Below are 16,936 nucleotides of genomic sequence, written 5' to 3' on the forward strand. Positions count from 1 at the left end.
GTTTAACCAGCATGTGGTTGTTCAGGCACTAGACTATCACAGAACAACTGACTGCTAGTATGTTATAAGCCTTCACAACTGTCATCATACGACAACTTTTATCAAAACGACTCGGAAAGTTTTAGAATATTCATGAAATATGTCAAAAATCTAATTATGGTATCGATTTAAAGACATCGAGGCCTCTATGGCAAACGGAGGCTAGTAGTAGTTTGAACTTACTCCAACGAATGCACTCAACAAAACGACCAATGCCAAATGAGCGGTGCCAGCAAGCATGGCTGCTATGGCACCGCCAAGGATGAAATGCCACTCCGGTCCGTTCATCTTAAGTAGGTCGATCATTGACATCTTAGCTGCCCTTTTGATATCTTTTCTTCTTTCTTTTTCTTCCATGGTGATTGTTTTCGCTTCACCTGCATGTAGCTAAAACGAATTTCTAAATGTAAATGGATTGTTACTGTACATTATAATTTTAAAAACAAACTTTTGAAAGTGATATAAAACTTGTTAGCTCAACAATTGTAAAACTTAGATTATTTACAAACAATATATAGCAAGAAAGAATCACCATACAGGTTCCTTTCTCATAGTACTAAAAATGCAAGTAATGAGTTTTAATAGTCATGTTGTAGTCATTAATAGTTATAGTCAACGCTTCATAGTCATGTTGAATATGCCCTACATGGTTTTGCTGCAAACGAGACTTTTAATTTATACACAGAAGTGTTTTATTACAAAAACTAGAGTTTAAAAAAGTTGCAATTTTGATGAATTTTACAATAGAACTGCTGAATGTGAATTGCTTAAAAACAGCTTTTACAAAGTATCACAATGACTACATTACTGAAAAATTTATTGAGCTCAACCAGTTTTTATCGATATTCCAGGCAGCAATATTAGCATTGACTACAAGGTGAGTGTCAAAATGCTTTTAGGCTCTATTCAACCAGTTAAATAATAAAATGTAATTTTTTATCTGGCAAATATTTTTTTGCCTTTACTCTTGGCTTTGTTAGCAAAAGAGAAGTTTTGAAAGAATTTTAGGTAAAATAGTGAGCACGCAGTCCGACTTAAACAATGACAAAATATAATTACCTCCAAGTTCCCAAGATCCGAAACAGAGATCTTCTCACTTCTCGTGCTGTCCTGTCGTTTTGTTTGCTTCAAGCTGCCGGATCTGTCTAATGTGTGTCCATTTGGCTGTAACTGTACCTGAGCACTGTCCTCATTGTCTTCTATAGCATAACTCAAATTCTTGTTATTCCGTACCTTCATCTATCAACATAGCCCCGAGAGTTTATTGTTTTTTGTTATCCCAAAGGTAATGAGAGTAATAAAAGAGAAATTAAACTTTTTTTCTTTACTTAATCCGTATGAGTAAACTCAAAGGTCATAGGTCAAAAACATAGGTTTTATAAGTAAGTGCTGTTTTAAGCAGTCAAAGAATTTTGCACCCCTTTGTCCTGCTTGCACAACGGAGGACACCATTACTTCGCAAAGTTGCCGTTAGGATAAGCCTTATTTTGGCCAGAGTTTTAAACGATAAACAAAATGGGTCATGTTCTCAAAAAATGGGGTTAAATTGGAAGTTACCAAATTTAAGATAGTTGCTCAGACAAACAGAAAGAACTCTAAAATCTTTACTGCAAAAAGAATTTTGTTTCTATTTTGGTTAGAACTTATTTTATAGTCAAAAGTCTCCACAAATCATTTAAAGTTTGCTGAAACAGGAAATTTGTGCAGAAAGTTTTTAATGATGGAATTATTTGTTTACAATTAGAATCACTATAGCAACCACCACTAAATTTAGCCCTACTCCATCACCATAGCAACCACCACTAAATTCAGCCCTACTCCTACAAATATATAGGTTTTAAGACAGAATATTAGAATATGCTGAATCTAAGCATGTAAATTACAAACTCCTATTTTAATTACTTAAGTGTTATTTTAAATATTAATTTAAATTATTTTATATTACATTAATTTTTTTTCGTATCAAGTCCCGTATTATTAACAGTCAATCGGGAAGAAAAAATGATTCACTAAAAACAATTACTATGCACAGTTCAATCTTGATTTTTAAACGAGTCTAATCTAGTACAATCTGGGACTAACTGTAAACTTTTTGTTCCGTACCTTAAATAAAAACTAACAACTCAAACATCCCACATCTGCAGGTGAAACAAACAATAAAACATAGCGCTGACCAGATCATGCTCGTTTTCCTCCGCTTCCTCTCGCTCCTTCTGTACTTGTCTCATGACTAGCGAGTAATAGATTCCTTTCATATTCATCAGCTCTTCATGAGTGCCCTTCTCATGAACTTGACCTTTTTGAAATGCAAATATTCTGTCTGCACCTCGGACCGTGGAGAGCCTGTGAGCAATGACTATGGTCGTTCTCCCTTTGCTAGCCTGTGGTAAAGCAACAGATAAATTGAGTGCGCTAGAGCATTGCACACCATTTTTTCCTAGTGTATTTTACTGCCGGAGTAAATATCCGGAAAAGCTTAGCTAAAATAATACTCCATGATAGCGCAGGCACACCAAATGGTAGGCTATGTACTTTTCTCACGTCCACGGAAATATGATAGGTAGATATAAAACAGTGTGCCATAAAACCTTTCAAAAGGTGACAAATTTGCTACTATTTGCCCAACTTGGACGATTGTGTTCTCTTTCCTTACTACACTCGCGTTAATGTTAGCTATTTCAATGTTTTATAGTTTTTCTGACTTCGATCTTTTTGTGAGATAGATCGTTACTTACCTTGTCTAGGGCATCTTGTACGATAGCCTCACTCTGTGTATCTAGGGCAGATGTGGCCTCGTCTAGTAACAGAATTACTGGGTTTCTAATGAGAGCCCGCGCTATGGCTATCCTCTGTTTCTGACCTCCGCTAAGTTGTACTCCTCCTTCACCAACGGAAGTTTCAAATTTCTTCAAATATAGCAGGAAAGTTTCTACATTAGCCTGGCTTCTAACATTGAGTAAAGAATATTTTTTCTAGCTAATCCGAAATCTTAAATCCATCTCTTGAGCACTTTTTTAGGACTGTGCTGCTGTCAAGGTTAAACCCAAAGATGAAAATTAAATGCTGAATTGCTGACGCATGCGGGTGAGATGATAAAGGTTTAATGAACTGATCCTTGTAGTTAGAAATTGCATATTCTACAGCCAGATTAGGTAGACATGAGAATGTTTGTTAGTCATGAGGTGCACACATCAGAATATTGTTCCTTAATGGCATCCATTGCGACAGAGACAAGCCTAACAAAAATATTCAATTCTTCGGCAACTGCTGTTAGCTTTTTATTTTTTCCCTGAATCAGCTATGATTACAGCTTGCAGCAACTTTTAATCATTTACAGTGATTAAAACCCTAGAAGAACGAAAGACAGTATTTTAAATATACCAGCTGATAGAGACCTAAAACAACCTCCCTTAAATTTAATAAGAGGAGTTTATCCTCCTAAGCTCAAAGACATTACCTAATATAAAAAGTTCAAATAATATTGTTTTGCACATGAATTTATAATTCTATTTTGATAGTTTTTATTTCCAGTGTAAACAAAATTATGGCAGCCTCCTAAACAATTTGACATGTTGTTTCATTGAAGGCTGATGTGCTGAAAATCACCAGAACTGAGCAACTCCATATATATTTTTCATCCAGAATTTGTGAGCAGTTCAAATATGTAATTGAAACTTTATATATTTTGACTCTATAGTTTTGATTCCTTTAAAACCTGACTCATGTCCAATGTTGCAAAAAACTTTGAAATGATTTGGCAGTGGTGTGAACCCAAAATTTATAGCTAGCTCTGGGCTTCGAGCAATGTCGGTGCTGCTCCTGAATTTCTCAGATGTTTCATGCAATTTTTGTAGCATAACAAGAGGTTTTCGAGATACACAGAAATTGACGAGTTTACTCTGAGTGCTGGGATTAGAGCTCAGTTTAGCTCGTAACTTGTTCTAGTCAGAAGAAGAGATTTTTATTCATTTAGATGAGTAGAGTTGAAGCTTTAAAATGATCGATAGATTTAATAGAAATATGAGATGAGAAGATATTTCCATTAACAACAAACATGGGAATTACCTTAACTTTGCACACCATTGTATTTCCCAAATAAATCTAATAGCTCATCCATTGCTAGACAAAGCGTTAGTTGTAGAGCTTTGTTGCCATATTTGACGTCAAGTTATCACCCTTTACAATACTTGGTAAAGAAGCAATTTGCTTGATTAGCTGCTAAATTTTGGTTTACCAAATAGATGACAAAAACATTTGACACATCGGAGCAGATTTTCTTAGGGTTTAAGCAGTAATACACATACTTGCTGAAGACAGTAATACACATACTTGCTGAAGACAGTAATACACATACTTGCTGAAGACAGTAATACACATACTTGCTGAAGACAGTAATACACATACTTGCTGAAGACAGTAATACACATACTTGCTGAAGACAGTAATACACATACTTGCTGAAGACAGTAATACACATACTTGCTGAAGACAGTAATACACATACTTGCTGAAGACAGTAATACACATACTTGCTGAAGACAGTAATACACATACTTGCTGAAGACAGTAATACACATACTTGCTGAAGACAGCTCTAACACCATAACATCTCTATTGTAACTTGTAACATTCCCAAGTATTCAAGTCCATATTTTCTAGAAGTTACCTTCCGATGCAAACTAGCCAATTATGTTTCAGCAAACTAGCCAATCATACTTTAGCAAACTAGCCAATCATACTTCAGCAAACTAGCCAATCATACTTAAGCAAACTAGCCAATCATACTTTAGCAAACTAGCCAATTATACTTAAGCAAACTAGCCAATCATACTTTAGCAAACTAGCCAATTATATTTAAGCAAACTAGCCAATCATACTTTAGCAAACTAGCCAATCATACTTAAGCAGACTAGCCAATTATACTTCAGCAAACTAGCTAATCATACTTTAGCAAACAGATCACCAACCTTTGGTAGTTTGCTGATGAAATCATAACAGTTGGCTTGTTTAGCCGCTGTCTCTATTTGTTCTTGAGTTACTTCATCCCCCCACTTTGCTCCCAGTCTAATATTCTCTCCTATTGTTGTATCGAATAGCGCTGGTTCCTGACTGACTATTCCCATATAGTTGCGCAGCCATGTCAAGTTGTAGCTTTTCAAATCTTGGCCATCAATCAGTACCTGCAAGGCAAAAAGTTATCATTTTAGAGGCTTCATTAGATATTAATTATTCATTAATAAAGATTAAAAGCTACCGCCAGAAGGGTGGCTGTCATGTCATGGTGGCGTGAAGCTGAGCTTTGAAAAGCACCCTGAAGATATTGTATTAGTAAAATTGATATAAGGTCGTTTTCACCTAAAACTAAAATGTTACCCCGTGGGAAAAGTAAGGCTTTTCCCACGGGGTAAAGCCTTTAAACTTTTCCCTTAAAGCCCATTTAAGGGAAAAGTATAATAAAAGACACTAACCTACTCAAATTTGTTAATCAATGCTTAACTAAATTTTTTATCAAGCTTGACCAGCTGCGTTTCACATCACACGATCAATTTAGGTCACTTTAATATTGTCAACAATTTTCAACTTTGTGTGAAAAGTCTTCGAAATGTCTTTCGGATTTCAGATATTAAGGGAAGGGTTTATTATCTACAAACTGAATGACAACGTTATTCGCTGTTTGTCCACCAGCTGTTAAACATTTCATAACGGGTGCAAGTCACATAATTTCCAGATTATGTCCATCTTTTCAAATTTATGTCATTTTATACAATATGACAGAAAAGTAAAACATTATGGACTAGAGAATGGAACACAGATCTCAACACGAAACATGGAACTAGTAAACACGAATCTCCTTGTTAATTATGCATCATATTTATTAACAGCAATTGGTAGAAGAAGGCTTATACAATTGCCAAAAAGTTAATATGGCGCTACTGACAATGCCTTCAGAGGAGAATATTCTATAAGGAAACCTTTATATCAACCTTCGAGGATAGTTGTTGAATCTAAACATCTTGTGATATTCTGAACAACAACAAAAGGATAAAATAGAATGTTAACTTACTGTTAGCTTTTACAGAACTTTATCAGCTTGGTACGGATGAGAGAGAACAGCCTTGATATTTCAAACAATAGAATAAGTAGCTCCACCATGACTTGCATATTTGAATGCGAGTAATTTTTACAATCTATTATGAGTATCAACCACAGCTTCCGATGCTATATGGGGTTTAAACCAAATTGGTATGAGCCGGCACATCCAAACTAACAATAAATGTCTAGATGTCTCTATAGAATCGCAACCTCAGATGACTCTGCATCATTAATGTAGAAATTTTGTACGACTCACTCTATCCTCCGATGATCTACTTTGTTTCTGATACCGTACCATCACTTTCAGGTGGCATACCATGCAACCTGATGAAATATTTAACTGTCTGCACACATTTTACCTAACCAATGACTATACATTCAACATCCAATGACCTACCTACAATGGTCATATTAAATGTTATTGACATATTTTTTTCTTTAGTCACTTACACTTCCTTCAGCGGCCTCATAAAACCGTTGTAACAACTGTATTGTGGTGCTCTTCCCACAACCACTCTCACCGACTAGAGCCACGGTCTGACCTTTCTTTACTGAGAGATTCAAGTTGTCCAAGATCTAAAAGCAACATATAGCTACAATTAACATCAGTATACAGCTCCATCTAAAATCAGTATACAGCTACATCTAAAATCAGTATATAGCTTCATCTAAAATCAGTATACAGCTACATCTAAAATCAGTATATAGCTACATCTCAAATCAGTATATAGCTTCATCTAAAATCAGTATACAGCTATATCTAAAATCAGTGTATAGCTACATCTAAAATCAGTATATAGCTACATCTAAAATCAGTATATAGCTTCATCTAAAATCAGTATACAGCTATATCTAAAATCAGTGTATAGCTACATCTAAAATCTGTATACAGCTACATCACTGCAATGTATAAATTTACAATTTAAACATAGTAGTGAAATTTAAATAAACTGGATGATGTTCATATATTGAGATCAGCTAAAAGTCAGACTTCATTTCTTTGATGCAAAAAGATTTGAATGTTTCGTTACAGTAACGAAGGCCTTGTAGTGTGAATCTTCGCTATCATTTGCGATGTTACAACAATCCCCTCAAACGGTCAAGACATGAGTTCTTCATTAATAATATGCAGCCAATAGAACTGTTTGTGTCAAGACAAATGCACCACATACTGATCAACAAGAAAGGTTTGCTAGTTGATGAGGTTAACAGTAACTAGGAAAAATCTGTAAAAGATTGGGTGAAAAAAAACATTACAACACAAACTGCTTAGTCACAGTAAGAGATGCAACAACCCATTTTAAAAATGAGTCCTTAAGAATTAATAAAACCATTTATAAACCCAATTGATTTTTTGATTGCCACACTTCTGTTACAATCAAAACATGTAATATGTTTTTGGTACAACAGCCAAACAGACACCTTAATATGTAGTAAATGCAATTAAAAAGGTGCAAGCAGGTTCATTTATACTTGCTAGAAATGTCCTGAAAATTCTATTGGTGCGAGTATGAAGTAATAGTCAATAATCAATAGTCAATACCTGCACAACAGGTGTAGATGACTGAACACATCTTGTGATTGTCCTATGTTTAAATTATTTTACTTGTTTGAAAAAACTCCAAGACACTGTAGTACTTGCATTTAACTGTCAGAAGTGTATAAGGAAACTGATGTCTCTTACGTACTTTCAAATCCTGTCTGGATGGGTAGCTGAACTGGACATTTCTGAATTCAACATTCCCTTCTAGTTGCGCAGGTTTAAGACCTTCCTCAGATGAGCTGTCTATTTCAACATGCTGCAGAAAAGACAAATATCTTCCTAGATATTTTTTCTGGTGCAGGCAGCAGGCAACAGACAGCAGGTGTTATAATCAATTCTATCTAAATAAAAGTAAAACCAACTTTAACACTGAAGCATATGCCTGAGATAATTTAGAGAATTGTTTCCCCCTGATCTTACGCCCAAGTAAATACGAAGGAGTAATTTTGCTTGTTTTTTTTTTCGGCTTCCTGCGAAGTTTTGCTCGCATTGCGCATCATATGTTTTTAGTTCAACTTCAAGATTTCAAGTTGATTGAACTATTAGTCCTTGAGATGCAGCCAAAAGACCGAGAGCACCTCTAATCGACATCAGCTTTTAATGACACTCTCACATTTGTAATAATGAATGATTTAAATTAGACAAAGTTGAAAAGATTCTCCTCAGTAACAAGAGCTTATTATTAAAACTATTTGTTTATTCATAACAAATAAACACTCTGTCAGACTCTGTCAGACCCGTGTGCTGTAATCATTATGTTTCTTAATTTACCGCTAAAACATCATTTCTTTAAAAGTGTGATAAAAAATATTTATTCTATTTGATTTATGTTTTTTTCATTGAGTTCTCGAGCTTGAAACTACAATACGGTATACAGTTAAAAACAATTGTGTTGAGTTCTCGAGCTTGAAACTACAATACGGTATACAGTTAAAAACAATTGTGTTATTCTAAGGGTTTTCACAGTTGATGGAAAATTGCTAATGCGTTGCATGATCAGGGATCCTCTTGTATATACTATAACAGGCTAGGGATCCTCTTGTATATACTATAACAGGCTTGATCAGGGATCCTCTTGTATATACTATAACAGGCTTGATCAGGGATCCTCTTGTATATACTATAACAGGCTTGATCAGGGATCCTCTTGTATATACTATAACAGGCTTGATCAGGGATCCTCTTGTATATACTATAACAGGCATGATCAGGGATCCTCTTGTATATACTATAACAGGCTTGATCAGGGATCCTCTTGTATATACTATAACAGGCATGATCAGGGATCCTCTTGTATATACTATAACAGGCATGATCAGGGATCCTCTTGTATATACTATAACAGGCATGATCAGGGATCCTCTTGTATATACTATAACAGGCTTGATCAGGGATCCTCTTGTATATACTATAACAGGCATGATCAGGGATCCTCTTGTATATACTATAACAGGCTTGATCAGGGATCCTCTTGTATATACTATAACAGGCTTGAATGCGCTAATATTTCTATCAATTGCAGCTGATTATGCCACTACATTATTCAGCAGCTGCTGAAAAATTGAACAAGTTATATAATTTACTCATCACATAATGCATACTTGTACTTGAGTACTTTTAGTTAATTGTATGAATTATCATGTACTTATTTACTGCTTTCTCTTGCATCTTGCTATCTATTCAGCAAAGTACTCACAATATGTTCTATTTTTGGCAAGCGCGGGTGGATGACTCTGATACAAGTATATATTAAAATGTTCATAAACATCGCTGAGGAGTCCTTATGTACACCTCATACAGACAGTTTAAATATCCTCCAAATCCACTAACAATAAATGGTAACTCTATAGCCAGGCAAAAATTCTATCAAATTCATTAAAGTATGCCATTAATTCTCAGCAAAAAAGAATTCCTACGGGGTTGATAGGAGCTGGTAACTCTTGCCTAGAACTTTCAGTACTCCATTTAAAGGTTACTGCCACAATAATCTATCTACTCTACCGAAGATAGCCGAGTAGTTTTTATTATCTGTTAGATCCATTATGTGATTTAGTATAACTCGATCAAACACCTACAATGATTCATGTGAAGGATTATCGCATTGTTCAAAAAAGTAACTTTTGTTAACTATTTAGGTAACTTTACTCAAATTTGATTTTAAAATGATACATATTTATGTATTTCAAATTTAACTTGATTCAATTTATTAAGATCTTCTATTGGCTGGCTAACTAAAAGCTGTTTTATTTTAATGCTGTGAACTTAGTTGTTTAGTCATTGGACTCAACCTAAAATGCTGCATTTTTTTATAATCTAAACATAATTATTATGTATACAGAAGAGACCATTCAAAGGAACTGATTGTACATGTAAAAAGCTCGTACCAGACTTATTTCAAAGTTTAACACATGTTTAACACATGTTTAACACATGTTTAACACATGTTTAACACATGTTTAACACATGTTTAACTCTGTGATTGAAACGACGTGATTAGCTTTTGGTTTTCCAGTTTGAAGTTCTGCAGCTATTACATGTACAGATATAATTTTTGAGAAAATCATTTTATAGACCAGCTTTGCTTGTTTTAGCTTTGTTCCACTAAGGATCCTGGGAACTTTGATTTAAAATAAGAGGTCAACAGTGGCTACAACCCTAAGGTTATTATTACAGTAGGCGGGCATACATGATTTGGACTTTTAAATTATATTCTTACATATTATATATATTATATTCATTTATCAGTGCATGGTTAGAAACATTTACAGAGAATATTAGCAAAAGCTAATGTATCACCTCCAAGAACCAAAGACTGTATGAGTATGGTTTGAACGATACTAAACAGCAATGATGGGTATAAAAGTTTGAATGGCCCAAAGCAAAACCCATTGTTAAGTATTCCAGGTTTGTTTTTTTCTGAGATGTATAATTATGTTCAACTGTTAGACACCTTTAAAACTGTATCAAATCTTTATTCTCACTCATAAGAGGGAGTGACACTTTGCCAACCTGATATAAGCCTAATGTCTATAACTAAATAGCAGAGGATATAAGCATAGGAAGGCCTTCACAATTATACACAAAATTATACACAAACATCATTATTAAACTTGAAAAAGCCTATGAATCTTTAGACAGTAATTTAACAATAATCACTGACAGTTAAAGGAATATGAATTAGCTAGAGATACAGATATTGAATGACAGAAACAAACTTGTTTGTCTAATATATTTAGTATATATGTATTAAGTGGGCACTGAAATGAGAGAAAGTCAAGTACTGCAACTGCTGAACTCCAAACCCTAGTTTCTAACACTACATCAAAGACTTAGCTAATTACATATATAAGGAAAGCTTCAAGTTGTGAATACAGTGCACTAACTTAAGGGTCAAAGGACAATCAATTTTAATAGAAACACGATTAAAAAGCTACTCTAAAATGAGAACATTTGGTATAAGTAGCTGTAATATGATTACTCTATGAAAATCTTATGAACTTTACTTGTTTGGAGCAAAATGCAGAGAATACAACTCAGGAGAAAATTACTGTTTGTACTTACCGCCTCTATTATTTTTACTTACCGCATCTACTGTTTGTACTTATCGTGTCTATTGTTTGTACTTACTGTGTCTATTGTTTGTACTTACCCTGTCTAATGTTTGTACTTACCGCGTCTATGGTTTTGAAAAGTGCAGCAGCGGCAACCCGAGCTTTATTGATATTTTCAATGACAGGACCAGCATAGCCAAGCGCTGTTGATCCCATAAAAACGCCAAAAAAGCTCTACAATAAAAATATAACTTAGTAGAGAGCTAATAAAATGACTTCTACATATTACACTTACATTTTGCTACTATTTACTGCTGTTCAAAGTGAGCATTAAACGTGACAATCTCTGTCGATTAAACAGCTTTATCATGTTGATAAGACTACATGGCTTGGGTAGTCACAACCAGTTTAACGAGCAACTTGTTGCCAACTTGTCAAACTTCTAAATCCGCATATACGGTAAGTTAATTTATCTTCGTGCATAACTATATTATGAAAGTGTTGATTAGCTTAGATATTGTAACACTAACTGCAGATGTAAATTTCAAATTTTTTTCAGCTAATAGGAGGCATTTCTACTGCCATTTAAATGTACAGCCATGTGTGAAAGATAGGAGGTATTTCTACCGTCATTTAAATGTATAGCCATGTGTGAAGGTATGGCGCCGTAAGGCTAATCCAGTGCTTTTCTTATAGCCCGTTTACTTTCGTTTTGAAAACATGAAGTCCAAATATAATTTTAGTATGATTTTGCAGTACTAGGCTTTGTTTATCTCTTTCTCCTAAGTACTCCCTTTTTAAAGCAAGACTCTGGCAGTTATATAGATAAGTGCTACATTTGTTTTATTAAATATCATTAGTAGGTTAACTAGACTTGACTAGATATTAAGATATTCATACTTGGCCATGATTAAACCTATTTATGATTGCTTAATATATCTACAATTTTTAACAATTATATTGTTGAAAATAAAAAATTTGCAAGTATGAAAAAGATTTGAAGAATTTAATATTTTTCAGATAATGAATGAACAATGCTTCTAAAAGTACTGAACAGATGGTAGTGAGTGCAAGCATTATCAAATACAAAATATTTTACTTAATACAAACAACAAAATGAAAAGAAAAGGTAGTATTTAAGATGAGAATTTTATATAACCTTGCTGTATTTTAGTTAATTACAATAGTTCCGAAAATTTGTACTTTTACACATGACACTCACCATGTGTCATGTGTAAAACACTGCCTATTCAAGGCGGAGCAAGAACAGAAAAATAATTGCTTATCTTTCTAAAAAGTGGTATTACATGGACACAGCGTTTAATATATAGATACATTTATTGTAGGATGAGTCACTTGAACTGAAACTGAGTAGCAAAAGTCAAAGCCAATTTCTTTACCGTGACAGGGCTACCCTTGGCATTAAAACATCATCTCTCTGAAAAATCACCTTTATGTCACCTTATTAAAAATATTTCTTTCAGTAATACTTGACCAATACAGTTGTTTTCTAAATGCACTTATTGTACATTATACATTTTTTAGTCAATCAAAGTTGGCATAAGGCAAATAAAACTGTTTAATTGAAAGATAATCTAACACCATTCTTCTAAATTTTACTGACAACAAACTTTTTAGCTGCTCAGACTATCTGATCAGACTTCTAATTTTTCAAGCCAAGGTTTGCTTCACCTGAAGGATAGCCCCAGTGTCTAAACATTCTTCTCGCACCAGCTTTGCTCCATACCACAAGGTCAGCCCGCAGGCACAGAAGAGCACAAGGCTCACTAGCCCTCCGATGCTACCACCTATTGTGCCTTTGCGTACTCCCTCTTTGTGGGCAGCCTCTATGTTTGCTCCATATCTGCAACAATCACTTTTAGTAATCATATTGCCGAGAAGCAAATAAACTAACAGCGTTGATAACCACTGTATCTATTTGGATTTGTGCGCACACGGTGCCACCGCGCAACCAATTTTTAAATGCATGTTTGCCTGTTTAGGATTAATGTAAGCCCTTTGTTATAAAAATAAGGAATTTTTTGCCAGAAGCCATAGTGGCGCACTCCGGTCTCCAATAGCCGCATGCTTTGAAATAGGAACAACTAAGGAGTAGAGACGTTTAAAATGGAATAGCTGGGCGGCATTTTCTTGCGCATCTTTCAGAAGTGCCATTTCCATCTTTGCAAACATGAAACATTCGATAAAAATTTGCAAGTAACAAACCTCGATTGACTTTCGGGTTATGATGCAAACTTGAGGATTCACCGCATCATTGAAACATTGTGATTGGCTGTGATAGTGGCAGGCAGTAACGGTAATGCTCTGCGTCAGGAAGTATTCTCCGACTCAGTCAATGTGAGGCAAGAAATTGAGTCTTTCTATACTTTAAAGTCAGATACTCCTTTTTTTCAACAAACCGCAAAAAAAATCGAATCTTTTTAGTGTTCATGAGACAGTCAAAATAAAATATTTGCGCATTAAAAACTCATAGAAAGTTAAATTGATAGACATTTCCAAGCATAGACATCGACACCCATAGAGATTAAAACTAATAGAGATTGACACAGAAAAGTATTGAAATGCTTAGAAATAGATATGCTTAACCATTTTCATGCGTGAATTTGGAAAGTTATATGCATTTAAACATATGGGCACCGATGAAAAAATCAAGTCATTAACTGAAACACAAACACATATTTGATATAGTATGTTGAGAAAGCTCCAAGTTGAGAACCGTTGTTGACCTACCTAGTTTAAAATAGAAACCTAACCCTTTAGGTGATTAATTTATTTTCCGAGTTTTTCCCTCTGTGGGTAAACTAAAATCTGGGTCTAACTCTGACTCACTGCTGTGAGGTACGCCTATAAGGTAGTTCCAAACTTGATTTGGAAACTTTAAAATGTTTAGATGAAAAATTAGAAGGCTTTTCAGGAACACCGTACAGCACTATTGTTGTTAAGTGCCAAAGTTCGTGTTCCCAACTCAACAGTTTTTCAGTTTTTTCATAAACTTTGAAAGTAACATGATTGAAATAAGTAACTAATTTATAGTCTAACATTTTTGTGTATGATAGTCTCTTGTTTGACTCGGTCTGGAACTTCCACGTATATGAAAAACTGTTTTTAAAAAAATGCTGACATCGACTACATTAATGTCGCTCTGCCCATGGTAGGGTGCAAAATATAGGCACTATAAATGGTGCTATGTCTGGCAAAGGGTTAAACATAATATGTGTAACTAGCATATTATGCTAGTTTACAAAATATGCTACTAGATGACCCACTGGTGTATATTGTTGACAAAGTCTGACACTAGAAAAATTTACATTCATCTAAACACAACTGGGAAACTACCTTAAATAAAGGCTGAGGTGGAGAGCGCAATCGTTTCAAGTGTGGATTTTCTCTACCCTTCTACTCTGGCTCAAATCTTTTACAAACTGGCTACTAGCGGTTCCTGTCTACTTCAAACTATTAATAATCACTGTTTCCATGATGTGGGTGAGCCACAAGTTTGTTGCCCGCAGGTTTTAAATGACAATAATTTCCAACTCAAGCGAGGTTGTCACTCGCAAATGTTTTTGTAATGTTTCATACGTGTGAAAGGTGGAAAGGTGGAAACAGCACTTGTAAAGGATGTGTAAGAAAATGCCGCTTGAGCCATTTAATTTTGAACATTTGGTCATTCCTATTTGAAAGAGTGCTGCTAAGTGGGACAGGAATGTGTCATTATGGCTTCTGGTGCCAAGGTCCTTATCTTTTTAACAGAGCGCTCGTGCTAATCAATAACATCTAAATTTTTGTTGTATCACTGATGTGCGTTACAGTGCTCCGTTGTAACGCTGTAACTCAAAGGGCACACAATTCCAAATCTGCAAAATCTACACAATAAAAACAGTGTATAATTGGTGCATACTGTTCCTCAGCTTTCTTCTCTCCACCGAATGCTGCGACAGTTCTGATAGCACTGAAGGTCTCCTCCGCAACAGCGCCAGCTTTAGCGTAAGCAGCGAGCTCTTTCCTCACCATCTTCATTAAAAACTGCAATTGACAGTTTAAATTTAGCTTCAAAACATTCTTGTATTTTGAAATGTGACAAGAAACTTTAGCATTAAAAAGTCTTCAAAATTAACATTAACAAACTATATTTAATATTCAACTCAAAATTAGAAAATCTCTACAAAACTTGAGTATCAGAATTTCTAAGGTGAAAAGCATTAACAATTTTATTGCTCTACTCTTCCAAAGTGCAAGACTAATAACACAGACCCAGCCGCCATACAGACATGTATAGAATGATACGGACATGTATAGAATGATATGGACATGTATAGAATGATACAGACATGTATAGAATGATACGGACATGTATAGAATGATATGGACATGTATAGAATGATACGGACATGTATAGAATGATATGGACATGTTTAGAATGATACGGACACGTATAGAATGATACAGACATGTATAGAATGATATGGACATGTATAGAACACGACATCAATCAATGCAGAGATCAATAAGTCAATCAAGTGTAAATTAATGCAAGCACATCTAAAAAATCTAGATTAGCTGTACCTCTAACTTTACTGCAGAAAAGAGTGGTTAATATAAGATATGCAATTTTGAATTAGCTATTCAGCAGAAAATGCTAAATGTGCCAACATATTTGTGGCTAATCAGAGGTCATGCGCATAATGACTGTAAACAAGATTTCAATGAAAGAGTGAGGGCAATGTTTTCAAAGAACTATTTTGGTAAAACCTAATGCCAATATACAAAAACATTCACTCACAGAAATGCTGAGCTAGTCCAATAGATAGAGATCTTGATTTACCTACAAGAACTAGTACTCAGAACTATTTTTATTGATGATTTCGTTTTTTGCCTGTGTGCACTGTAAGTAAGTGACTTTCCACATGTTTCTTAAGTTATTAGTTATAAAGGAAAAGACAAAAAACTTGCAACTCTTTTCTTAACAACTAGTATCATCAAGCATTTTTCAGGTTTCAATGTTTGTACTCATTTGTTAGATGGTTTAATTTCTGCCCTTATCAATAGAATATTTTTGTGGAACCATTCTTCTATGGCAAGCATTTATGTTAGCCTCAGGCAGATCTGTATTTAGATGCATATATCGATGTGTAATAATTCAATAATCAAGTTCACATTCTAATAAAATTTTCCAAAGAAACTAGGTGATAAAAGGGTCACCAGATTCACTTGGTACGCAAAACAGCCCTATAAAATATATTTACTTGAAACCGCTTTAACTATTAAAAATTTAAGCGACTGTGCAAAGTTCTTTTGGTACATGTAGTCTATCTGAGATAAAGCAAGGAATCAGATATCCATAAAACTTGGTGACCAAGTCTTGACTAAATTACCAGACATCAATTCTGAGGTGTTATGGTCTAAAGGTTAACCAGTGTTCACCATGTTAACCATGTTAGTTACTGATGTAATAACATCAAGTTAATATACTAGGAAAGTTGTGGGGATTACCTTATCAGATATGAAACAGCTTCAACCTTCATTCTTAGTATAACATAAGTGAATCATTTTTTATTTAATAATATCACATCATGATATTATTAAATAAAGAATAATAATAATGATATTTATAACATTTAATTTATTTGTTGTTAATATTAATATCACATCGTGATATTAAAGCCCCAGCCGCTTAGTTTTCACTTTGTCA

General features: G+C 34.5%; 1 protein-coding gene across 1 annotated transcript in view; it reads right to left on the reverse strand.

Moving 5' to 3' along the window:
* Positions 1-16,936, reverse strand: part of LOC137390193 (ATP-dependent translocase ABCB1-like) — a 44,652-nt gene that overhangs the window by 13,160 nt on the left and 14,556 nt on the right. The window contains exons 8-17 of the mRNA XM_068076484.1: positions 15,146-15,270; positions 12,919-13,090; positions 11,347-11,460; positions 7,821-7,931; positions 6,583-6,708; positions 5,007-5,219; positions 2,775-2,945; positions 2,214-2,420; positions 1,099-1,278; positions 223-426 (exon numbers count right to left, since the gene is read on the reverse strand). Coding sequence (XP_067932585.1) covers positions 223-426; positions 1,099-1,278; positions 2,214-2,420; positions 2,775-2,945; positions 5,007-5,219; positions 6,583-6,708; positions 7,821-7,931; positions 11,347-11,460; positions 12,919-13,090; positions 15,146-15,270 — 1,623 coding nt within the window. The remainder of the gene's footprint in view (positions 1-222; positions 427-1,098; positions 1,279-2,213; positions 2,421-2,774; positions 2,946-5,006; positions 5,220-6,582; positions 6,709-7,820; positions 7,932-11,346; positions 11,461-12,918; positions 13,091-15,145; positions 15,271-16,936) is intronic.

The sequence above is a fragment of the Watersipora subatra genome, chromosome 3 (genome assembly GCF_963576615.1).
Source record: "Watersipora subatra chromosome 3, tzWatSuba1.1, whole genome shotgun sequence".
Classification (NCBI taxonomy): domain Eukaryota; kingdom Metazoa; phylum Bryozoa; class Gymnolaemata; order Cheilostomatida; family Watersiporidae; genus Watersipora; species Watersipora subatra.